We start from the raw sequence: 27583 nt of genomic DNA on the forward strand, positions 1-27583 counted from the left end.
AACGTCTCTTCTCAAGACTAAACAATTGTAACTCCCTTAATCGCTCCTCATAGCTAAGATGTTCCATGCCCCATATTAGTTTAGTCGTGCGTCTCTGCACCCTTTCCAGCTCCACAGTGTCTTTTTTTATGGACTGGTGCCCAAAACTGAACAGCATATGCCAGGTGAGGCTGTACCAATGCTTTATAAAGGGGGAGTATTATGTCCATGTCCCTCCAGTCCATGCCTCTTTTTATACATGACAATATCCTGCCGGCCTTGGAAGCAGCAGCCTGACATTGCATGCTATTCTGTAGTCTGTGATCTACAAGTACACCCAGATCCTTCTCTACCAGTGACTCTGCCAGTTTAATCCCCCCTAAGACATACGACGCATGCATGTTATTAGTACCCAGATGCATAACTTTACATTTATCCACATTGAACCTCATTTGCCAAGTGGATACCAAGACACTTAGTCTATCCAAGTCATCTTGTAACCTATACACATCCTCTATAGACTGTACCGTGCTACAAAGCTTGGTGTCATCTGCAAAGATAGAAACAGAGCTGTTAATGCCATCCTCTATATCATTGATAAATAAATTAAACAACAGCGGACCCAGTACTGAACCTTGGGGTACACCACTAATAACCGTGGACCAATCAGAGTACGAATCATTGACCACCACTCTCTGGGTACGATCCATGAGCCAGTGTTCAATCCAGTTACAAACTAAAGTTTCCAAACCAAAAGACTTTAACTTACCTGTCAAACGTCTATGAGGGACAGTATGAAACGCTTTAGCAAAATCCAGAAACACTATATCCACAGCCATTCCTCTGTCAAGGCTTCTACTCACCTCTTCATAAAAGCAAATTAGATTGGTTTGACAGCTTCTATCCTTAGTAAACCCATGCTGGTTATCACTTATAATACTATTATCCCCTATGTATTCCTGTATGTAATCCCTTATAAGTCCTTCAAACAATTTACCCACAATGCACGTTAAACTTACCGGTTTATAGTTTCCTGGGGAAGACCTAGAGCCCTTTTGGAAGATTGGCACCACATTTGCCTTTCGCCAGTCCCTTGGCACAATACCAGACACCAGTGAATCTCTAAATATCATGAACAGGGGTACAGATATTACTGAACTTACCTCTCTAAGAACTCTTGGGTGTAGTCCATCCGGTCCTGGAGATTTGCTTACATTTAAATTACTTAACTTACCTTGTACCATCTCTACATTAAGCCAGTTCAGTACATTACATGATGTGTTACCAGCACTGACCTGTCCAGTGTCATATATATATATATATATATATATATATATATATATATATATACATAAGATCTTAAGGCAATTTGTGTTCACCCTTCCCTCCTATTTAAATGATACAATGGCGTATTGAGGGGATAAGTATCAGTGAGGGCACCATCTTTGCGAGCATTGATGTAGAGGCGCTCTACTCATCAATACGCAGGTTGGTCTACAGATGGTTGAGTATTATCTCGGAACAAAAGGGATAGGATTTTATGAACATAACAATTTGTCGTACAATTGCTCATATTTGTCCTGACTAGGAACTACTTACTTTTCAGTGGTCGCGTTTTCCACCAGCTCTGGGGGGACCGTCATGGGTTCCCATGTGCCCCCAGTTATGCAAATCTCACCCTGGGCTGGTGGGAGGTGAGGCTCCTATTCAGTGAAAAAAAAGAGAACATTTCAGCGAACTAGCCATGATCTGGCTATGCTTCATAGACAATGTATTTGTACTACGGAACTGAACCAGTGCGGAATTTGAGCAATTGGTTAGTGCTATTAATACCAGTGACTTAGGACTATTCTTTACGTTTGAGACTCATGACAATGAACTAGATTTTCTGGATGTAAACATCTATAAAGATGCTGAAGGGACCATACAGAGTACTATATATCGCAAAAAAACTTTGAAGAACAGCCTCCTGAGGTGGGAAAGTTGCCATCCGGGCATCCCAAAAGGGCAATATCTCTGCCTTAGGAGGAACTGTTCGTCACCACAAGAATTCAAAAAGGAGGCTACTGTGATGAGACAGAGGTTTAAAAACAGGGGATACCCTGATTTTATATTGTCACAAGCCTATCATACTGCATTATCGACACCAAGGAACACCTTACTCATACCCAGAATCTGGCCCATAACCACATAGAATTATAGGGACATTTGATAAACAGTCCCCACCAATATGGGGGGATTATTTCCCAGCACTGGGACATTCTGAGAATGGACCCAGATTTACAGGATATTGTCAGTCCCTTCCCCCTAAATAGTCCCCAAGACGAGGGCAGGGTGTTGGGGACTATTTAGTCCAGAGTCATCTCCAACCTGATAATACCGCTTCTCAAAATTGGTTGAACAGATTGGGCAACAGTACGGTTTGTTTTAAATGTGGAGGTTGTCGAGCTTGCCAGTATGTCTCTAAAACATCTACGGTACCATCACAGCAAGAATTGCTCTATATTAGATATTTCATTAATTGTTCCTCAAGTTCAGTTATTTATGTGGCTTATTGCTCATGCTCCCTAATGTATGTGAGGAAAACAGTCAGAGAGTATGAGCGGAGAATATTAGAACATTATTAGAATCATAGAGACACCCCCTAGTTACCCATATGAATCAAGAACATAAGGGTAACCTCTCGGATATTTATTTTGTTGGCATAGACAGGATTATACCCTCATAAAGAGGAGACATTATAGACAGACAATTATTGGAGAGAGTGTGTCGTTGGATTTACAGACTCAATACAGTGTCACCAAAGGGATTGAATGAGCAGCTAAACTTTGGCTTCTTCCTGTAGACGAACATGACGAGGTGGCTAGGTGACCTTATAGGTAGTTAGGGAGGGCTGTAGCTGGCCTGTTAGGAGTGAGTGGTCACCTTACCTAGGGTATATAGCTTGCAAGCTTTTTAGGGCAGCCACCCAGCCTAGGAATAGGGACCATGATATAGGGCCACCTATGGATAGATTAGTGACACATTTTTGTCCCTCCTTTGCCTTCAGTATCGATACCCCTGACACCTTGTCGTGTTTGCTGTAGGCAAATTCAATCCCTGTTCATTTCCTAACTGCTCATCTGGATAGCTACTGACCTGTATCTATACTGACCATATTTTGAGACCAAATGTACATGGACAGTATGTATACGCCATTTATATGATACAATCACTCAACATTTCATGGGATTCAATAATTAATTATACATACATATGCCCTTATCTTATTTATGGCTTGGTGACATTAGGGTGTCCCCTGTTTTTCCAGTTGTGTCCAGCAACATAAAGCCTTTCATTTATGCTGTAATTTTTTATATAATACAACACCACTTTGTGTCCGATGGAGAGAAATACCCGGCAGCCATCTAATTGTTTTATGCACTATTTAAATACCTACCTAAAACCCAAGTGTTATATTCAAACACCGGTATTACAATTGAGCAAAGTTTTAACCAATGCGCAGTAGTCTAGCTAGTCCTGGCAGCACGCCCACTCTGTTATGCGCATCACGGAATTGGGCGGCAGCTATGTGTATAACTTCCACACTGGACCGGTAGTGATGTTAGATGCCAACATCTCGCTGCACCAAGCTAGTCGAGCTGGTAATCCCCGGCTCCCTGCGAAATAGCAAGTTATGCTGAGGCCGCAACCTGATACAACTAATCGTGATACAACATATTACACAGCCCCTGATCTCCTTTTTTCAGGACAAGACACTGAATGGGCTCTTTATGCCTGTCCCATTTTATCTTTCAGGTGGAAATAGCGGCTTTATATGACTTATGTGGCAATAGCCTGGTTATAAAGCGACAGAACATTTCTCCACAGGATAACGGGCTGTGAATATTCCTTCCTTAATGGATTATTAGGGATAACTTTTCCCTTCACGGTGGACCTACATTTCAAGGGTGATATCCATGTGTTCTTTTCCCAATGAGAACTAATGCCATGTTCTCAGCCAACTAGCCGTTACCGTCTATTTATATCAATACTCTGTGGTCATTTTGAACTGTTAAAATTAGTATTTTATACCTTCCTGATGAAGCCACTATTGAACAAGTAGTAGAAACGCATCTGCAGTTTGTACTTTTGTATATTTCTTGTTGGCACGAGTGGGCTGGCAGGGCTCAGCAGAGCGCTACCTTGTACTTGTTGTTGCTAATGGTGATGACCACCTTGTAGAAAATTATGATTTCAATGATGTTGGTTACACAGGCACTATAAATGGTAACTTTTAAAGGCCACTATTTAAAAGTAAAGTTTTAGGCACACCTTTGAGCACATTATTAGTTGTTCATTTTTTTGATCTCTTATACTAAGGTGTCAAATCTGTAAAAACGTGGTTTCACTCAGAACCATGATCTTTTCTGCACTAATATTTATAATACTATTATCTCCTAAGTATTCCTGTATGTGGTCCCTTATGAGTCCTTCAAACAATTTTCCCACAATGCACATTAAGCTTATTGGTCTATAATTACCTGTGGTAAGGCCTAGAGCCCTTTTTAAAGATTGGTACCACATTCACCTTGCGCCAGTCCCTCGGCACAATACCAGACACCAGAGAATCTCTAAATATCATGAACAAGGGTACAGAAATTACTGAATTTAGTTCTCTAAGAACTCTTCGGTGTAATCCATTCGGTCCTGGAGATTTGCTTACATTTACTTTACTTAATTTACCTTGGACCAGTTTAATTTACATTATGCCAGTTCAGTACATTACATGATGTGTTACCACCACTAGCCTGGCCTATGTCAGCTTCTCCCTCTTCCTTCCTAAATACATAACTAAAGAACCCATTCAGTAGCTCCGCCTTCTCTTGATCACCAGTGACCACCTCCCCATTATAATTCTTAAGGGGTTCAACATGCTCTGTCATTGGTTTTTTTGCATTTATATATGTAAAAAAATATTTGGGATTTGTTTTGCTTTCTTTGGCCACCTGTTTTTGTTAAATTTGTACAGATTTTAAAAGCTCTTTGAAATGTTTAACATCAGTTTTCAGCCATGTAGGATTACGTTTTAATCATATATACTTGTTCCCCTTAGGAATAAATTTAACTGTATAGTAAGTCAGTGCTGATTAGAAAATTTCCCATTTATCGTCTGTATCAGTATTCTCCCAGTTTCTCCCAGTCTATGTCCTGTAGTGCAGCTTTTAGCCCAGGGAAATTTGTCTTTTTTTATTTTATGTTTTTGCCCTCCCAACCTGTCTTTGTTTTTATACCATAAGCCAAAAGTAATTATATTGTGGTCACTATTACCAAGGCTTTCATGCTCAGTTATATTTCCAACCATCACTGCATTGTTAGAACTGACCTGATCCAACAGAGCATAACTTCTTGTTGGGTCCTCCACAAACTGGGCCATAAAATTATCCTGCAATAAATTTAGTAATTGTCAGCCCTTTGTAGTTTTAGCCAAACCCCGACCCCAATCTATATCTGGATAGTTAAAATCTCTGATTATTAACACTGTACCGGGCAGCCCTCTCTATTTGTGTATGCAGCTGACCTTCTATCTCCTCAGTGGTGTTGGGGGGGTCTATAGATTACACCAAAAATTTTCTTTTCAGGGTTTCCCTCCTTTTTTAATTCTACCTACAAGGATTCCACATGCGCAGAATCATCACACTCTATGGTATCGTTTACACTGACTTTCATACCTCTTCTAACATGCAGAGATACTCCACTATCTTTCCTTTTTACCCTATCCATGCAAAACTGTGTAAACCCCTGCAGATTGACAGCCCAGTCATTAGAAGTCTAGCCATGTCTCAGTGACCCCAACTATATCAATGTGTTCCTTTGCTAGAACAGCCCAGAACAGAAGATGGGTGTAAACCTTGCGAAAAAAGTGGATTACCCAGGAGTGGTCTTAGAGGGCCATCATGTGCAATAAGAGAGGTTTTTACCAAACAAAGTTTTTTTTTATACGAAAGACACTGAAGACACTAGAGTTAATGAAGTGTGAGTATAAATAAAAAGGGCGGACAAAGATGAATGCAGAGAAGAGATGAAGAGAAGGATATTGTCTGTGAACGTAGATAATTTGTGATGAAGATGTTGGATGTTATGGTGCCATGTTGGAAACTCTAAATGTTGGGATTAGACCATATAGAGATGAACAGAAGTTCCATGCAAATAACATAAAAAGAGGGGTGGGGGCACAAAGCGACTGTTATGGGACCAGAAAGGGAACTGTTAACACATATCCGTGCCTAGGGGTCTTGATTGAGGGGTATTCCATTATTTTTATTTTTTTTACTTTTCAGTATTGTTCATCTGATGTCCTACATTAACTTAAATTATCTATGGAGTTTTCTGGCTTTTCATTGTACCACCAGGTTCGGCATTCTTCTGGACTCTAGATGACTGTCTCAGCCTTTCTTGGTATCCTGTTCGGCTTGAGACAACAGCTGATCACTGGGGACTTCAGTTCTTCTCTTTTTGCCTGACTAGTCAACCCCTGATCACCTGTGCGGTCCAGCTGTACGTGCCCCTGCACTTCACAGGTCATCAGGGGGCTGGCTTGTCAGGCAAGAAAAGAAGTCAAGCCCACTGTGATCAACTGTTGTTTTGAAAAAAAAAACTGAATTACACCTTTAATCTTTTGAAGCATAACAAGGCTAAGGCCAATCTGTGCAAGTGAGGTCTCCAGGATGCCTTTTCTTAGGAGTTTCTTAAAGGAACTCTGTCATCAGTTTCACCCACACTAATCTGTTGGTACAGGCTGGTTGTGCGAGTAGCACGGATGATAATGATACTTACCTATCCCAGTCAGTGGCCCTGTTTGCCGCTATTCTCCTTATTTGGGTGGCAGGCTTTGTTCACCGACGGCACTCCAGGAGCCAGCTAACATCACCACTGAAGCTTCCTCACTTGACGGGGCTGCGAGCAGACCTGAAAGCGCAGCAGTGGTGATGCCAGCATGCTACTGCAGCAAGTAACTCCCGAGGGGAGAGAACCAGCACTCCAGATTCCAGTCAGGATATGGTAAAAAATGCAAGCTTTATTTTCATCTTCTTAAAATCATTACAAAAAGGGGGAGAAAAAAAGAATAAAATATCATGATGTTTTCATGCTATTTTATCCTTTTTTTTTTCTCCCCCTTTTTGTAATGATTTTAAGAAGATGAAAATAAAGCTTGCATTTTTTTTACCATATCCTGACTGGAATCTGGAGTGCTGGTCCCCTCCCCTCAGGAGTTACTTCCTTCAGTATACACCATGATTGTGGCTATCACGCCCCGTGCACCTGGCCAGCCTGGGACTGTTGGACTCGTTGTGACGCCTGATGAAGTAAGTGATGACGTAAAAAACAGCGCTGACTCCTCTCCCCTGCTACTCCGTTACTGCTCCCCGCCTCAGTGTACATGTCTGCACAAAGATCATTAAAGGGGTATTCCAGGCAAAAACATCTTATCCCCTATCGAAAGGATAGGGGATAAGATGTCTGATCGCGAGGGGCCTGCCGGTGGGACCCCCCCCCCCCCCCGCGATCTCCCTGCAGCAGCCCGCATTCTACGCGTAGCTGCGTCTGCAATTTCGAAAACCACTGGGCTTCCGAGACGGGGACGTGACGTGATGCCAAGCCCCCTCTATTCATTTCTATGAGAGGGGGCGTTGCGGCCGGTACGCCCCCTCACATAGAAATTAATGGAGGGGGCGTGGCGTGATGTCACGTCCTCGTCTCGGAAGCTCGGCGGTTTCCGAAACTGCTGGCTTCTGCAGGGAGATCGCGGGGGGTCCCTGCAGAGGGCCCCCCGCGATCAGACATCTTATCCCCTATCCTTTCGATAGGAGATAAGATGTTTTTGCCCGGAATACCCCTTTAATGAATAAAGACTGAATTCTTCGGTATTGTTGAGTTGCCAATGTTTTATTCTTCAACTCATCTACTAGCCTTGTTGTTTGCCTATCACTCAGCAATAGAGCACCACTGAAAATACCTGAATACAACGTGTCAGATTCAATCTGATGGCGAAGCCTTCCCGATAGTAGAGCTCTAGTGATCGCTGGAGTGCCAGACTTTATCTATTTGGAATATTCTTGGAATTTTGCAATCTTCTTACTAGTCTAGAGCACAGCACCTGGAATTTACGTGGAAGGAAGCATGGAAGAAGCTACAGAAGAATCAGATAGCACACTGCAGGTGGTAAAATCGGACGCAGAAGAATTTTTTACATCTTGCAACACCAAAGATGTTTTGTTAGTAATGAGCGTCAGGATTTTGGTACAACATATTGCGTCCTTGGCGGATAAAGAAGTCCGCATGTTCTGGACGATCAATTCCCTGATATCCTACAATGATAGCGGACGAGTTCAGAGAGGGTTAAGAATATATAAAAACTCAGTTTCAGGAAGATTAGAGTTTCATTGAAGCAAGGAAAAAGGCTCACCTAGCTCATGCAAGGAAGTTGCAAGAATTAGTACTCATTAGAACAGAAAAAGAATATGAAAGCATTACAGCAGAACTCTGCAAAGCGAAAATAGAATATCGCACAAGAGTAAGTGAAGCAACAGCAAGCAATTCCTGTAAAAAAATTTAGAAAAAAACGCTAGTAATTCAAGTCAAAATCAAAGAGAAAAAACACAATAAATTCATGAGGAATAAATTGGACTTTGACCAGAAACAAGTCTTTACTTGGAATATAAAAAGAATCATTAGGAAACCAAAAAGAAATCCTGGAGGTTAAAAACACCCACAGAAAAAACAAGGCTTAGACTTCTGGAACACTGATTCGGATACCAGCATTTCAGATGATACTACAGCAATAAGTCACTTGAAGATTGCTAATTCTCAGTCGGTCCCTTTAGGAAATCAACAAGAAGAGGGAAGAAAAAGAAGAGATCAGTGGAACAGAAAACGCAAGAATCTGTCTCGGAGGAGTTAAAAAAGGACAGTGTGATTAATTTGACCGAAGTTCGCCTTAAAGTATCCCCTTCCCATCTTAAAGTAGAACAAGTATGCAGACAACAACTAGCATTATAACTGAAATCAGGCATATGAGAGGGCTAGGGGGAAAAAAAGGAAAGAGAGGAAGATTTTGAATGACTAGAGTTGCAGCATACTGTATACATTACATAAATTCAGGCTATAATGTCCAAAGGATGTAGCAAGGCTAATGTCCCATTTCAGTCTCTGAGTTATGTCTATTCTGCCAGTGTTGCCACTGAGGCAAGGGGTAACCAGTGGCGTTGCTAGGGTTGGTGTCACCCGATGTGGTAGAAAATGATGTCACCCCATACCTAGCCCCCCCAAAGTAATTTCTTGGCCTGTTGTGACAGACACCACTGGTGTAGGGCATTAAAAAGTTCCAGTATAATAATCAAAAATACTAATTGACACAGAATGGTAAAGCCCTAAAGAATTATTCACCATTTAAAAGTACAGCTCCCAGAATAACTTAAAGTGGTACTCCACTGGAAAAATTATTTTAAATCAACTGGTGACAGAAAATTAAACGGATTTGTAAGTTACTTCTATTTAAAAAATCGTAATCCCTCCAGTACTCATCAGCTGTTGTATGCTCCACAGGAAGTTCTTTTTTTTTGAATTTGCTTTCTGTCTGACCACAGTCCAGAGCAGGAGAGGTTTGTTATGGGGATTTGCTCCTACTCTGGACAGTTATTGACATGGACAGAGGTGTCAGACTGTGGTCAGACAGAAAAGAAATTAAAAAAGAAAATAACTTCCTGTGGAGAATGCAGCTACTGATAACTACTGGAAGGACTAAGATAAATCTGTTTAACTTTCTGGCATCAGTTGATTAACAAAAAATATATATATATGTTTTCCAGCAGTGGTGAGGTTATGCTGGGAATTGTAGTTTCACTCATCATAACTGTAGATCTAACAAGTGACTACAGCTCTGATAGGACATAGTGAGGAGAATACACAAGAATATCAGTGACTACAGGTGACGTCTTCTCTATAGCCTTTCCTTATCTATTTCAGCTGGTACATACCGCCATGAATTGTTTCAGCTAAATATTCTCTCTGCAGAATGTGATGCCCAGACGTCTCCTCACTATGTCAGCGGATTCTGATCCTCTATATGAAAACGATTATTATTATAAACCTGCCAGACACTGCATCCTCTAAATATAATATTACTATACACTGCACTCTTTGAATATAAACCTTCAACACTTTGAATATAAATCTGCCACATACTGTACCCTCTGAATAAAATACTGTCACATACCGTACCGACTAAATATAATATTATGACACACTGTACCCACTGAATATAATACTACCACACACTGTACCCACTGAATATAATACTATGACACACTGTACCCTCTGAATATGCTACCACAGATTGTACATTCTGAATATAATACTACTACACACTGTGCATTCTGAATATAATACCAACACACACTGCACTCTCTGAATATAAACATGCCACACACCATACCCTCTAAATACAATAGCTGATGCTTAAGTTTAAGATTAGTGCCATTAAAGTATGTCACCATGTAGCTACACCTTTTGCATAATGTCCTCTTTGAGAGTATAACGGTGAATGCAGCAAATTGCATTTCAGGGGTGTGCAGGGTCAGAACTCAATGCCCAGAGTGCCCTATGGGCCCTGTCTATTTCCATTGGTGTATCCAATAGCCTATTAAGCATATAGTTTGAAATACCAGTCAGCAGATCTTTAACAAGAGTAGCTTCTTTCAACCCATGTACCTGTGTGCTGGGATGCACCCCGATCAAATAGGGGCGCCGTGCATTGAGAGGGATAGAACATCTGAGTCAACTGGTGCTACTTCCTCCTCAAAGAGAAATCTACTTGATGGGACTCTGAGTGTTAGGAACAGCATCTGAAGATGAAGAGTGTTCTCTGTGTGGGTGATTGGGCCCTAGACTCCCCTGCCATGTGCATGGGGTACTCTGTAGCTGTGCCTAGTGACTAGGTGACTAGTGAAAGGACTGATATCACTGCCGCAGCCACAGGCATGAAGGATGAGGCAGCCACTGATGATTGGGCTATGAGGCCACGGAAATGGGCAGAAACATGTTAAGTAAGCGGCACCATGATAGAAGGCGTTGCTCGACTTTAACTGCTCTAAGAGAGGGGGGTAATTGGACATTGGGCTATTGGGTTTCAGACATTGTAAGGGGGCTCTTGGCCTACTTTATCACTTTTGTCTTCCCCATTAGTGTAGGAAAATGTCCCATAATAGACAGCCAATGATGGAGCACACCTCGGGCTCCTAAGGATATGAAACCATTTTTAAATCCTTTTGAAAGCTGCTACTTGGAAATACCCCACACAGCTATTTTAATTGGTGTATCAATAAGACTTTTGTCTGCTATTCTGCAATAGTATTACAAACTGCTGCCTTCCATTGTCAAGAAATAAAGTAAGTAATACCTCATGTGAAATCTTTTCTGCCCCATCTTTAAAGGGGTAGTCCAGTGGTGAAAAACTTATCCCCTATCCTAAGGATAGGGGATAAGTTTGAGATCGCGGGGGGTCCGACCGCTGGGGCCCCCTGCGATCTCTCTGTACGGGGCCCCGGCTCTCCGCCGAGATAGCGGGTGTCGACCCCCGCACGAGGCGGCGGCCGACACGCCCCCTCAATACATCTCAATGGCAGAGCCGGAGATTGCCGAAGGCAGCGCTTCGGCTCTGCCATAGAGTTGTATTGAGGGGGCGTGTCGGCCGCCGCCTCGTGCGGAGGTCGACACGCCCCCTTCCCGTACAGGAGATCGCAGGGGGCCCCAGCGGTCGGACCCCCCGCGATCTGCAACTTATCCCCTATCCTTAGTATAGGGGATAAGTTGCTCACCACTGAGTCACCACTGGACTACTCCTTTAAATCTCAGTGAAAGAACAGACTCTTAGAACAATTCACTTTATAATCGGGGATAGAGAAGCTTGTAAGTAGCAAGTGACCATTCTGCTAGGAAACATCTCTATTGAAACACACCACTATATTTGTTCTTAATTAGCAGCCTTTTTGCACAGCTAGCACGTTAAAGATGGCATCTAGAATGCCCCAGCTTATCCTATAAATATAACTGTCTTGTTCTAACAGGTAATAAATGCTCTACTGTAACTCTAAATGAATCCTATTCTTAAACAGTTCATCTCTCATAAAGGAAGATGTAAGATCAAAAACTGAAATGAGGCCTCATGAGGATAAAAAGGCTAGTGTTAATAATTATCAGGGAGAGTGAAGTGGAGTCAAATTAGCCATAATAGAGCACAGAGTGACTGGCAAAGTCAACTCTCATTATCCAAAAACTCATTAGGAAATGAAGAGGTGGAAATCCCACTGGGCTTTACTTCTCTCAGATGGTTTATTACAGATTAGTTTTTAGAATTCTTTCAAACCGAGAGCTCTTAAATCACCTTTTTACATATTAGGTTAAACTGCAGATGTTAAAAATTGTAGAACTGACAACTGCATATTTTCCAGTTATATCTTATTTGAGCACTGAACTACAGAGGCAATTTTTTATGCCTTATCAATGATCCCAACCTCTTTAGATGAGAGCAGAAAAAATGTAGACATGCACTCTTGCAAAATGATGTACAGTGATCTGACAATCATTAAGAAGCATTGTTTTCCTCAAGTAATAAAATGTCTGTCCATAAGATAGGAACAGACTAAACCAAAAATGCGGCTTCTAGAAAGGCATTTAAGGGAGATTTATCGAGACCGGCGTCTTACACAAGCACACAGGCTTGCTGGATTCATGTAGAGGAGCATGCCCCTACATAAATCCAGAAAACCTGTGGGAGACTGCTGCTTATAAATAGTCAGTGCTACTTTATTTAAAATGTTACTATTATTTAAAAAATAAACTTTTGCCATGTCATAGAGACATGTCAAAAGTTTTGATCAATCTGGGTCTGGGTGCTAAGACCCCCACTGATTGTTAGAACATGCAGGGAGAGGCCCCTCTTTACTTGCTGCAGGAGACAGGCTCTATAGACTTACTATAGAATCAGCTGAGTGCTTCTTTATGCTAATTCTAATGATTGACATGTCGAAACTTGTGACAGTCTCAATGACGTCTTTAGTTTTTTTAAATGATGGTTACACATAAGTGTCAAACAGCCATGCTGTCTGTCTGCTGTTTGAGTACTAAAAGATAAGGTGATGATCTAAGATCAGGAGGATAGAGCTTGTTCATGGCTTTGTCTGGTGAAACGGCTGAATTGAGGTCAAGTAGATGAAATATTGCTCTATGTTCCTTGCAATGCATTAACACAGATGCAGAAATTGTTTACTGTATTATGTGTAGGAGATCCATGTTATTAGCTTACTGAAGGCTAATCTCTACTGTCTCTAGCCCATATTTCTTATTTATCTTTTTTATGATTACAGACAAGTAAAGGAGGTTTTTGAAAAGATTTGCTTCAAATGTATTAAAATTGGCACATCTCACACAATAGGCAGGAAATAAAATCTATGATATACTATGTACAAATGTAAATTTGCGCAAACACTTGCAACATTTCCAACTATACAAATTAATAAGATTATAAAAGTGTTTTTATGGAGACCATATCCACTTTTATACTCCCCTTCAAAATTTTGGCACTAAAATTCAACTTTTTTTTTTTTTGTGGAAAAAGCGGCCTTAGGCTTGCTTTACAAATACTTTTTATTCCAATCATCCCTCTGGCAGCACACAAAGGGTTAAACATACTCTTTTCTTACTGGATAGAAGAACAGTACAAGCTAATTATAAGATTAATCAAGCAATTAATTAGCATTATAACAAGCTCTATAGGAACCCCCCAGACTCAGAAAACTCATTTTGTTCTTCTCCTATAGACACATGGTCTAACATACCAAGGGTATCTTGAGTCAACTGTCCCTCTACATGTATGTGTGCCAACAGTGCCTTTTTCCATTCAGGAGTTATATGTGCAGTTCCACCTCTGCTAGTAGGTGCTGATGGCTTTCAAAGCAGGAGAGTGGCAGAGGGCTCCACTCAGACATAGTACTGCAGTGTCCCATCCCTGGCAGTTACAGTATGTGGATGATAAGTACTGTCTTGAGCAAAGTCTATTGATGTTCCCCAGCGTTCTGGACCTTTTCAAGCACATTGTCTTACTTCCTGGTCAGCTAACAGGTCCCAACTCTGTAATTTCCAGTCCTCCGGAAAGAGTGCTCTTGTGAAGTTTCCCTGACATCAGAAAGGGAAAGGCTTAGGGCAAAAAAAAGGTGTGTCTTTCCCTCAGTCTAAACAGAAGCTCCGTTTTTGCCTAGAGCGTAGGCAAAACAGGAGTTTTTTTTTCTTTGCAAAGGAGGACCTTCCCTCAAAGATAAATAGAAAGAAAAACAGGGACCACACCTCGTGTATTAACTAACACACCAGATGGGGGTAAACAGCGAACAACACCATCCTTGTGGGTGACCGCTCACCTTGTAATGGATAGTCAGTGCTTATCACCCCTAAATTGGGGTACAAATATGCTCCTGGCGGAAGAGAACTGCAAAGCCCAACAGGTCACAGGAGTAGGAGATCCAGTCCTGTCTGTACTATTTTTCACCCCTACCACAGATATCACGCATGTTGATTTATCCATCCATGACAACCCTACATCTGATATAAATAACTCCCCTCTGGACAGTAATAGCCATAATCACAACTCCACAATTTTTTTAGGGCTGCCCCCAAGTGTGGGGAAAATTACAAACATATCATCACTACTCATCTCTATGGAGATTCTGCCTCTGGAGATAGTGCACATTGCACCACCTCTTGGGGGGGGATGGGAGGGGAGAAAAAACTAAGAAAACCTGGATGCAGGAGAGGCAGACTAAGTAGAAAGGGAAACAATGATGAGAAACAGTCAAAAGAAAATATAACTACAGTCAAGATCTTCACTCTGTCCTCATATGTTTTGTACGAGATAGAAGAAAATATTTTGAAACAAGGTTTATCATACTGCCCTACATCTAAGGTGGATAGCTTCAACCTGTTTTTTCTAATGGAGTTTTAGACAAAGCTGAAAAAGATTATATTATTGTGGATGAACCTGCGCTACCTTTGTTTTATTTCTTGCCCAAGGTCCATAAGGACCAGAAAAATCCCCTGGGTCGTCCCATTGTCTCAGGGATTAATTCATTATATGCCAATCTTGCACATTATATAGACCTATTGCTGCAGAAGCATGTTTTCAACCTCCGATCTCATCTGAGAGATACCACGGATTTTATTAAACATGTTTTGAAGTACCATTAAATGATGACTTTTGGCTCGTGACAATGGATATTTCATCCCTCTACACTGTAATCTATCACAGCCTCAGAATAAGTGCAATATTACACTTATTGGAACAAGATATGCCCGCTGCTCAAAAATAATTTATTTTAAAAGGTTTGAAATTTATTCTGTGCCATAACTACTTTGAATTCAATAAACAGATCTACTCACAGCACACTGGCACAGCGATGGGGTCGAAGGTGGCGCCAAGTTTCGCCAGTCTTTTTGTGGGCCTCTTTGAACAACAAATGTTTTACCCCCATCCCCTTTTTAACCATTGCCTTTTTTATAAACGATATATTGATGATATTTTTTTCGTGTGGAGTGGCAACTTGGAGCAACTGAATCAGGTTTTATCAGATCTTAATACTAATGAATGGGGTTTGAGTTTTACCCAATCAGTTTTTAAGAACCACACTGAATTTTTGATGTGATAGTTTAACATAATCAGTCAAATAAACTATATACCAAAACTTTTTTCAAGGCCATAGATAGCAATAGCTATCTAGATTTTACGAGCACACACTATAAAAATAGATTACTAATGTGCCCTTTGGCCAGTTTAAGCACATCAGACGCAATTGTACAACGCAAACGGATTTTCAAGAACAAAGTAAAATCCTTAAGGATAGGTTCCACGCAAAAAAAAAAAAGCCAAAGAAACTCATTAATGCTTCATATGAGAAAGTGAGTAAACAATCCCAGAATGAATGTTCACAACCAGGTAAAAAAAAAAAAATTTACTAATCAAGGGAGTCAGTCTACTAACACCAAGGACTGGTCTATCAATTGTATTACCAGTTTCTGTAGAGAAAATAAGGATATCAAAAAAGATTCTTAATAAGCAATGGCCAATTTTATTACAGGACCCCTTTTTAATTAAATTATTATCTCCAATGCCGGGAGTAACATTCAGACGTAACAGCACCTTGAGAAATATAGTTGCTCCGAGTAAACTGAAAGATCATAAATCATCCAAGACTACATTCCTAGACACAGTTGGAAGTTTTAAATGTGGTATCTTCAGATGCAAATGTTGTGACAGTATCTCAAATAAGACCAAAGAATTTACATCCAATGTCACCAAAGAATGTTTTCCAATTAATTCCTTCCTCAATTGCAACTCCATTTTAGTAACATACTTGCTCTACTGTCCATGTGGTCTCCAATATATTGGTCGCACAAAACAGTGCCTTAGAGACAGACTAAACAAACATAGGAGCAACACAAACTTAGGTTTTAAACTCCATAGTGTTTCTCGCCACTTGGTAGAAGTTCACAACTCGGATTTTAGCAGCATCGTGATTACACCCATAGAAGGAATATCTAAAGACGACCCCCATCTCTTCTCTTCCTTAAAAAAAAGATAGAACTTTTGGACTATAAGCTGCGCACTCTGATGCCATATGGCCATAATGAACTCATTGAAAGTGCACTGTAATGATTTATTAACTAATTAGTATTTTATATATTCACTATATTTATTATATTTATGATATGAATTGATATTACCTTTTTTATTTTTAAACGCTATTTACATGTGTTTTATATGCGTCTCATAATTTGTTTATTTAATCCATTTTTAGTCCTATACATCAATTTGTAAGTCCCGGGTAATTACTCTACTAAGACTATCTATTATATTAATTTACCAATATCATATTTAACCCCTTATGGACTCAGGGTTTTTCAGTTTTTGCCCTTTCGTTTTTTCAACCTTACTTTGAAAAAATCATAATTCTTTCAATTTTGCACCTAAAGATCCATATGATGGCTTATTTTTTGCGCCCCCAATTCTACTTTGTAACGACATCAGTAATTTTACCCAAAAATCTACGGCAAAACGGGAATAAAATCATTGTGCGACAAAATTGAAGAAAAAACACAATTTTGTAAATTTTTGTTGCTTCCGTTTCCACACAGTAAATTTTTGGGTAAAAATGACACCTTCTCTTTATTCTGTAGGTCAGTACGATTAAAATGATATGCTATTTATGTAGGTTTAATTTTGTCGAACTTCTGAAAAAAATCATAACTGCATGCAGGAAAATTTATACGTTTAAAATTGTCATCTTCTGACCCCTATAACTTTTGCATTTTTTGCGCCGTGATCTGAAGTTTTTAGCGGTACCATTTTTGTATTGATCTGACTTATTGATAGCTTTTTATTCATTTTTTTCATGATATAAAAAGTGACCAAAAATACTCTATTATGGACTTTGGAATTTTTTTGCGCATACGCCATTGACTGTGTGGTTTAATTAATGATATATTTTTATAATTCGGACATTTCCGCATGCGGCGATACCATATATGCTTATTTTTATTTACACAGTTTTTTTAAAAATGGGAAAAGGGGGGTGATTTAACCTCTTAAGGACCCAGGACGTATGAGTACGTCCTGGGTCCCGGTCCTGCGATATAACGCGGGGTCACACGGTGACCCCGCATCATATCGCGGCAGGCCCGGCGTCATAGTGAAGCCGGGACCCGCCTCTAATAGCGTGCGGCACTGATCGCGGTGCCGCGCGCTATTAACCCTTTAGCCGCGCGCTCAAAGCTGAGCCACGCGGCTAAAGGTGAAAGTAAAAAGTGCCGGTTAGCTCAGGGAGCTGTTCGGGATCGCCGCGGTATAATCGCGGCATCCCGAACAGCTGTAGCACAAGAGGAAGGTCTCTTACCTTCCTTCCTGCAGTCCGATCGCTGATTGAATGCTTCAAGCCTGAGATCCAGGCTTGAGCATTCAATCGCCGAAAACACTGATTGATCCATTCCTATGGAGATGAATCAATCAGTGTTAAAGATCAGTTAATGCAATGTTATAGACCCCTATAGGAGCTATAATATTGCATTAAAAAAGTGTAAAAAAAAAAAATCATTAACCCTTTCAATTATCCCTTCCCTAATAAAAGTTTGAATCACCCGGCATTTCCAAGAATAAAAAAAACCACAGTGTAAATAAAAATAAACATATGTGGTATCGCCACGTGCGGAAATGTCCGAATTATAAAAATATACCGCTTTTTAAACCGCACGTTCAATGGCATATGCGCAAAAAAATTCAAAAGTCCAAAATAGCGCATTTTTGATCACTTTTTATACCACAAAAAGTGATCAAAAAGTGAATAAAAAGTGATCAAAAAGTCTAATCAGAACAAAAATGGTACCGCTAAAAACTTCAGATCACGGCGCAAAAAATGAGCCCTCATAGCGCCCTGAACACAGAAAAATAAAAAAGTTATAGGGGTCAGAAGATGACCATTTTAAACGTATAAATTTTGCTGCATGTATTCATGATTTTTTTCTGAAGTGATACAAAATCAAACCTATACAAGTAGGGTATCATTTTAACCGTATGGACCTACAGAATAAAGATATGGCATCATTTATGCCGAAAAATGTACTGCGTAAAAACGGAAGCCCCCCAAAACTTACAAAATAGTGTTTTTTCATCAATTTTGTCGCACATTGATTTTTTTTCCCGTTTCACCGTAGATTTTTGGGTAAAATGACAAATTTTATTACAAAGTAGAATTAGTGACGCAAAAAATAAGCCATCATACAGAATTTTAGGTGAAAATTTTTAAGAATTATGATTTTTTAAAGTTAAGGAGGAAAAATTGAAAATGAAAAAATGGAAAAAGCCCGGGTCCTTAAGGGGTTAAGTTTTTTTTTTTTTTTTTGTAACTTTTTTTTGCAATGTTATAGCTCCCATAGGGGGCTATAACACTGCACACACTAATATTTTACATTGATTGATTAAGGGTTTCTCATAGGAAACCATTGATCAATGATTCTGCCGCTTGACTGCTCATGCCTGGATCTCATGCACTGAGCAGTCATTCGGCAATCGGACACCAGGAGGCAGGTAATGGGACCCTCCTCGTTTCCTACAACTGTTCATGATGCTGTGATTTCACCACGGCGGTCTCGAACAGCCCCCTGAGCTAACCGGCAACACTTTAGTTTCACTTTAGACGCGACGATCAACTTTGAACGCCGCATCTAAAGGGTTAATAGCATGGCACTGTGATCAGTGCTGCGCGCTATTAGCCACGGGTCTCGGCCATTGTTAGAGGCCGGGCCCGGCCCGCTGTGGCCCTGCATTATAGAACTGGAGCGGACTCTGAACGTACAGGTACTCCCTGAGTCCTTAAGGGGTTAATATAATTGTTACTTTTATATACACTATTCCCTAGTTGAATTTTTATTTATTTATTGTCTAATGACTTATACATGTTTGGGAGAGGCACCAATTCTGGTGTAAAATGGAGATTCAAAAAGCCCAATAGCACTCTGCGGGCTTTCTGGGTAAGAAGTATGCAAAGTTTCTCATCACACCACCATATAAGGTAGCGTGCCCTCTGATCAGCTCTGGCTAAAACGTCTCAGAAGCTGATTGGGATTTATGCATATATGTATGTATGTGTGTATGTATATATATATATATATATATAAATATATATATAGTGTGTATATATTTTAGAATATAACTGCAATATACATATTAATACACTTTCCTATGCATTTTATTTTCATATGCTATTTATATATTTACCATAAATATTTATCTATGATTGTGTATACAGTGACCCCCCGACCTACGATGGCCCCGACATACGATATCCATCGTATGTTGAAGTCAACATCAACATACAATGTTTTTGTATGTCGGGGTCATTGCATAGACGGCAATCCGGCAGCGCAGACTGCTTCAACTGCTGCCGGATAACCGTTTAAGGTGCCCCGTGTGGTCTGGTGATCACTCCCCGGCACTCCGGACCGTCCTCTTCTGGCTCCCCTACATCGCAATCGCTCTCCTTCGTCGTCATCATGTCACCGCGCACGCCGTCCCGTTATCCAATAGGAGAGGTGTGCGCAGCGACGAGATGAAGAGCGACGAGATGAAGAGCGACGATCCCAGGCAGCAGAGATGGTCCGGAGCAGCGGAGACGTGGCGACAGCGATGGAGGGCGACATCCAGGGCAGCGATGACGGTCCGGAGCGTCGGGGACAGGTGATTATAACTTCATATACTTTACATTGCATGGATCCCCCAACATACGATGGTTTCAACTAACGTTGGTTCATTTGGAACGAATTATCATCGTATGTTGAGGGATCACTGTATACACTTTCTTTCTCACTTTATGTATATGGGCCAGTCTATATTCTCCTTTTGCCCATGATTTAGATCTATCTGCTTAGTGTGTGTGTGTGTGTGTATGTATATATATATATATATATATATATATCTGTTGCTGTTTAACTAAGATCTAATAGCAATGTTTCTACTTTCTCTACAGTAGCTGTTATCCTCCCTGCGCTCTGTTTGGATTCGCTCCACATTACACAGCTCCCTGGTGAGCGCTCCCATCCTTCCTCCAGTCTCCTATTACAATGCTTGTATTTGTGGCCTCGGATCTAAACAGAGCGCAGGGATGCTCTCTGCATCACGTCGGCTGACAGCAGAATACTATGGCCGCGTGTGCTGATGTTTACTTCATTGAACTTCCTTCCTACACTGCTGTGTAGTGGAACGTCACATTTTTATCTACACTGGCTTTCATTAAGCCTCTCTCTCGCACAGTACTGCTGGTTCACAGAGTGAACGGGCATGCTGTGACCTCTAGTTACCACTGTGTATTTCCAATTTGTGCAGATGTTATATGCTTTATGTGCATGTAAACTATGTGGAATTTAATATACTGGTGCTGACTTTTGTTTTTAGAATGGTTTAATGGGTCCTTTCATGTTTTATGTGGGAGAGGGTAGCTCCACCCACTTTAACCTGCCGCCAATTTCCTGCTCTATAAATACGCTGTATGTATGATACATTGTATGCCAATCTGAGGAAGGAGGACTGTACTTCCAAAACGCGTCATTGGTCTTTGAACTAAATAAACATAGTGCCTGATGGTACTGATATCATATTCTTGCTTTGGATATACTTCTTTCCTGCTGGAACTCTGAACAGCGCCTGATGTATGGCTTCCCTCAAAGAGGCAGGCAGCAGAGGCAGAGGAATCAGGCGTATGCAGCTCCCACCTTCAAGAAGTCTCCAGCTTGTGGAGGCAAGAATCAGGGCTTTTGACACCTCCATTTAAGTTCCAAGGGTAGGAGCCACAGCCCCTCGGGTGTTCACAAAGATGGCGGTATTCCTCAAATCACATCATAGGCTCCAAGGGGTGTACGCTATTCCTTACCTAGACCACTGGCTGATCAAGGCTCCCTCAGAAGACCAGTGGTCTTGGGATTTTTAGCTGACATTACAAGTCCTGACAGACCCCGAACTCATCTTGAATTTCTGGAAGTTGCATCTAGTACCATCCATGGTGTGTGACTTCTTGAGGTTTAAAGTGATATTACACCCATAAACCTCTTATTCCCTATCCAAAGAATAGGGGATAAGATTTTTTGATCGCGGGGGCCTGCCGCTGGGGACCCCTGCAGCACCCAGCATTCTGTGAAGTGATGTCACACCACAGCCCCTCGTGACATCACACCACGCCTCCTCTATTAACCCCTTAAGGACCAAGCACATTTTCACCTTAAGGACCAGAGTGACGTCACGCCCCCGTGTGATGTCACGCTCCGCCCTTCAATGCGGAGCATGATGTCAGGAGCGGAGCGGGACATCACACGCCGCCAGCCCTGTGGTCGCCGGTAATCAGACTGATATTAACTGGGGTGCTGCGTGCAAGATCACAGGGGTCCCCAGCGGCGGGACCCACTGCGATCAGGCATCTTATCCCCTATCCTTTGGATAGGGGATAAGATGTCTAAGCACCGAAGTACCCCTTTAAGTACCAGGGAGCGAAGGTGTACCTGTATGCCCTTGGTCCTTAAGTGGTTAATGTCTATGGGAGGGGGCTCATCTGGGCAACAGTTAGGCCCAAGAGAGCGTCCAAGCCAGGAAGGTCTTAGACCAATCAGACAACTAACCAGCGGAGTTCTACATGAACAAGCTGGGCGGTATACGGTCACCTCAGTTTATGGCAACATTCCACCAGTTGAAGATTTGGACATACAGGCAGTGCACCAACTGGGCTTACTGTGAACCGCAGGGCAGACCTCCTCAGCAGACAACAGTTGAACCTTGTAGAATGGTGACTACATCAGGAAGTTTTCCAGTAAATTACGGGAAGATTCAGCATGCCAGACATGTCATGGCAACAATGTTAAATCGTCATGTGCAAACATTTTGCTCAATCTTCAGAAAGGAACAGTCATGCTGGCTGGTTGGTCTGTGAATGAGGAGAAAAGGTGAAAACATGTATAATCTCTTCTTCCAAAGTAATAGCATTTCTTTCATTCTAGCCGAGACAGACCTGGTTTCATCTCGCATCCAGTTTTTAAAGAGGGGTATTTTGGGAAATTCTACTTCAGCACCTGTTGATACAGGACAAATTTAAACATTTGTCACCAGACAAGTTCCATCTTACAGCCTGGCTAATGAGAGGGTAACCTTCAGAGAGCAGGGTCTTTCTGAATGCCTTATTGATCTTCTGTCACCATCTAGAAGGCCGTCTACACTTAAGGTCTATGATCATATCATTACTAAGTTCAAGGGCTGGTGTGCAGCAAATAATTCTTCTTCTCCAGCTCTGGCGGAAGTCTTTGAGTTCCTGTAAGAAAGGATTTGCTAAAGGCCTAATGTTAAATAGCCTCAAAGTGCATTTCTCTGCTGTGAGTTCACTCTTACAGGGAGAATATTCCAACCATCTCTTTGTTCGGCAGTTTTTCAAGCTGTGAAAAGTTTTCGTCCAGTCCTGAGGAATCATATTCCATCTTGGGATTTGCCAGTTGTTTTGAAAGCACTCACAGGTCCTCATTTTGAGCCACTTATGGAGGCAGACAATAAATATCTGTTGGAAAACATTCTTCTTGGTAGCTTTCACCCAAGGGTAGCATCTTCATCAAACATCAACCAGGAGTTTTTTTCCTTCTGAATATTTTCCTGACCCAAAAGATAAATACTATGTAAAATTGCATGTTCTAGATGTTAAAAGAGGTGGTCATCTGCTATCTACAAAGATCCAAGGCTTTCCATATCTTCAGAATCTTTATTCTTGCATTTCTCCAGTCCTAACAAGGGCAAAGAAGCTTTGAAAGCAACAATATCTTAATGGATAAAGGACATTATATTACTCAGTTATTCTGTCTCAACCTGGGCATCTTTAGTGGCATTATTCAAGCATTACAGATTAGGCCTCTGTACCAATGCAGAGATGTCCTTTGGCAGATGAGTGCTGGCGAGTGTCTGATTCTACCCTAGTTTCTTTTTTTCTCTTTATATCCCTATGTGTGGTGCTGGAAGGATGATAGGGAAAGTTTAGTTATACTTACTGACATTTTTACTGAAACTAACTTTCCATGAGTCCCAAATGCGGCACAAGAAATCCTCCTAATTAATTGCAGTGCTAAAAACTACATATGTTCTTCTGTGTCAAAATGCAACACAGAGGGCCTGTGCCCCGGATGTTGTAGGACCCTAACAACGCCCCTGCATCAGGAACTGATCACTGCAGGAATAGTTGTGGGCTTTATAACAGGGTTAGATGCATTCTTAGGACAAAATAACATCAGTACCTATGTAGAAATACAGTATCACTTCCCCTCCCCTTCATCCACCCATACCCCTGCCATTCATCCACCTCATACCTTCCTTGGTTGAACTTAAGGGACATGTCTTATTTCAGGCATACTTACTATGTTGCATACTTGAGTTATATATATACATAATTAGTGTGTGCACTAACATCTTTCTTACAAATGTATCTCTTTTTTTTTTATTTATGTTCATCAAGCTCTGTTATGCAATGGGAAATTTCACAAACATGTTCAGGAGTGTTTTGTGCCACTTGTCATCCGTTACATTGACCTCATGGAGTCTTCAATTGCACAGTCTATCCACAAAGGGTTCGAACAAGAAGCTTGGCAGCCAGTGAAGTAAGTTGTGCTGTTTTGTACTTTGAGTGGGAGTATGTTTCTTGTAAATGTTTGATGGAATCAACATATTTGTAATACAAAATTAAAAGGGCACTAAACTTTGCACAGATCAATTGTACTTTCTGCTGTAATCAAACTTTTTCCCCCTCCTCCTTTTCTGTTGCTCAATATTTTTCTCTAAAAATCAGCTCAGCATTGTCCTGTGTCTGCAAGACAAGTCTATAAGAGGGGGGAGGATGGAGTTCCACTCGCCAGCATTGGGAAAACTGCAAATTAGAGATAAAGCCTGCAGAGCATAAATCTGCCAAAAAAAAAATACCATATACAAGTTATATAATTACCAGAAATAGTGCTGCTCCTCATAAACACACAGAAATCTACATTAAAGGAGATATGTCATAGAAAAAAGGTATCCACGATCCGCAGGATAGTGGATACGTTTTATATCGCGGGGGGTCCGAGCACAGGGGCCCCACGCAATCTCCTGTATGGGGCCCCGGCTCTCCTCTGGAGCAGCTTGTCACAACACCTGCCCAAAGCAGGGGAGCCACCACGCCCCCTCTATATCTCTATGGGTGAGCCGCTTGGCTATCTTTGGCTCTCCCATAGAGATATATGGAGGGGACATGGTGGACCCCACTTCGGGCGGGGGTCATGATGCGCCGCTCCAGGGGAGAGCTGGGGCTCCGTACAGGAGATCGCGGGGGGCCCCAGCGCTCGAACCCCCCACGGTCTAAAACTTATCCCCTATCCTGTGCATAGGGTATAGGTTTTTATTGTATGAGACTTCTCCTTTAATTAAGACAACACTGTTATATATTATATTTCAACCCCTTACGGATCCAAGGTACATTTATGCCCTGCACTTGCAACAGGACTTTGAAGCAAACTCTGAACGTGAGCTCCCTAAAAGCCACTAAGTAATGGCTGCCATCAGTGAATTTACACAGTCTCAATCAGTTAAGACAGCAAGAGGGTTCCTTACTTACCTCCATGCTGTTGAATCGGTGCAGGCAGCCTGTATAAACAGAGCACCAATAACACTGATCAATGTTATGCTATGGCACAGCACGGAACAGTGTTTGTAATTGAAAGATTGCATGTAATAGTCTCCTATGGGGACTCGGAAATAGTGTTAATAAATGTGAATAAACCCCTCCCCTGATAAGTTTAAATCACCCCCATTTCCCAAATAAAATATTGTAATAAAAAATAACTTATTTGATATCACAGTGTGCAGAAATGTCAGAACTATTAAAGCAGAAGTACCATTGGGGAAACAAAATTCTATGATGCCCGGGCTGCCTTAAAATAAAACAATAAAGAGGACTCACCTGCCTCCGCTCCCGGTGTCCCAGTATCTCGCTCCGCCGGCATCTTTTCCTGGTCTAGCTGCTGCTCAGCAAATCACTGGCCAATGATAAGCTGAACAGCAGTGTGATGCACTGAGCCTAGGCAACCAATGCCGTGTCTCAATGCATCACACTGCGCTCAGCAAATCATCGAGGCAGCGAGATACCGAAGGAACGGGGGCAGATGAGTCCTCTTTATTGTTTTATTTTAAAGGGGTATTCCAGGCCAAAACTTTTTTTTATATATCAACTGGCTCCTGAAAGTTAAACAGATTTGTAAATTATTTCTATTAAAAAATCTTAACCCCTTAAGGACACATGACGTTCTCATACGTCTCCATTTCCGAGTCCTTAAGGACACATGACGTATGAGAACGTCATGTGTTTTACCGGCCCCCCGCAACCATCTGGAGCGGAGCCGGTCCCCGATGCCTGCTGAAATCGTTCAGCAGGCATCGGGGCATATCGCCCAGGGGGGTCATTATGACCCCCCATGTCGGCGATGGCCGCAGATCGCTGGACAATTCAGTCCAGCGATCTGCGGCGGATTCCGGGTCAATCGGGTCTCCAGTGACCCGATGACCCGGAATTACTGGCTGATCGGGGCCGTCAGAGACGGCCCCAAACAGCCAGAGCCAGCAGGGGTGAGGTGGCACTGGTGCCACCTCACGATCGCCCTGATTCGTCGTCCGGATTACCGGCCGACCAATCAGGGCGCCTGCTGCGGGTGTCAGTCCCGCAACCCGCTCCGCCCCTCTTCTGGAGGACGTGAGCGGGTGCGGGACGTGCACCCCGGGTGCTGGGGACCCCGATCCCCGGCGCCCCTGTTGGGATCGGGGCCCCAGGAGCAGCGGCGGCGGCGGAGACGACGAGGGACTGACCTGGTGCAGCGAGGATCGTTGGAGGTGAGTGACAGCCTCCTGCTGTTGCTTAGCAACAGCTCCCAGCATGCAAAAAGGGCATGCTGGGAGCTGTAGTTATGCAACAGCAGGAGGCAGACCACCACAACTCCCAGCATTCCCTTATGGGCATGCTGGGACTTGTAGTTTTGCAACAGCTGGAGGCACATTCTTTCTATGGAAAAGTGTACCTTCAGCTGTTGTGTAACTACAACTCCCAGCTTGCACAATCAGCTAAAGTGCATGCTGGGAGTTGTAGTGGTGCATCTGGTGGTTGCATAACTACAACTCCCAGCATGCCCGTTGGCTGTCGGTGACTGCTGAGAGTTGTAGTTTTGCAACAGCTGAAGGCACACTGAGTTAAGTAGCAAACCAGTGTGTCTCCAGCTGTTGCATAACTACAATCCCCAGCATCCCCAGCCAAAGTAGTATGCCTCCAGCTGTTGCATAACTACAACACCCAGCATGCCCTTCCGCTGTCCGTACATGCTGGGGGTTGTAGCTTTTGCAACAGCTGAAGGCACACTGGTTGCAAAACACTGAGTTTGTTACCAAACTCGGTGTTTCACAACCAGTGTGCATCCAGCTGTTGCAAAACTACAACTCCCAGCATGCACTGATAGACCGTACATGCTGGGAGTTGTAGTTTTGCAACAGCTGGATGTTCCCCCCCCAATGTGAACGTACAGGGTACACTCACATGGGCGGAGGATTACAGTAAGTATCCGGCTGCAAGTTTGAGGTGCGGCAAAATTTCTGCCGCAGCTCAAACTGCCAGCGAGAAACTACTGTGAACCCCCCGTCCGTGTGACTGTACCCTAAAAACACTACACTAACACAAAATAAAATAAAAAGTAAAAAACACTACATATACACATACCCCTACACAGCCCCCCTCCCCTCCCCAATAAAAATGAAAAACGTCTGGTACGCCACTGTTTCCAAAACGGAGCCTCCAGCGGTTGCAAAACTACAACTCCCAGCATGCACTGATAGACCGTACATGCTGGGAGTTGTAGTTTTGCAACAGCTGGATTTCCCCCCCCCCCCCCCCCCCCCAAAAGTGAACGTACAGGGTACACTCACATGGGCGGAGGATTACAGTAA

The 27583-nt window shown here is 42.2% G+C and overlaps 1 protein-coding gene across 7 annotated transcripts in view; it reads left to right on the plus strand.

Annotated features, from left to right (window-relative positions):
* Window positions 1-27583, plus strand: part of CADPS2 (calcium dependent secretion activator 2) — a 707505-nt gene that overhangs the window by 511930 nt on the left and 167992 nt on the right. For all 7 annotated transcript variants that reach the window (XM_056573788.1, XM_056573791.1, XM_056573793.1 and 4 more), the window contains one exon: window positions 24084-24225. In XM_056573788.1, the coding sequence (XP_056429763.1) occupies window positions 24084-24225 (142 nt within the window). The remainder of the gene's footprint in view (window positions 1-24083; window positions 24226-27583) is intronic.

This window comes from Hyla sarda, chromosome 4, assembly GCF_029499605.1.
Source record: "Hyla sarda isolate aHylSar1 chromosome 4, aHylSar1.hap1, whole genome shotgun sequence".
NCBI lineage: Eukaryota > Metazoa > Chordata > Amphibia > Anura > Hylidae > Hyla > Hyla sarda.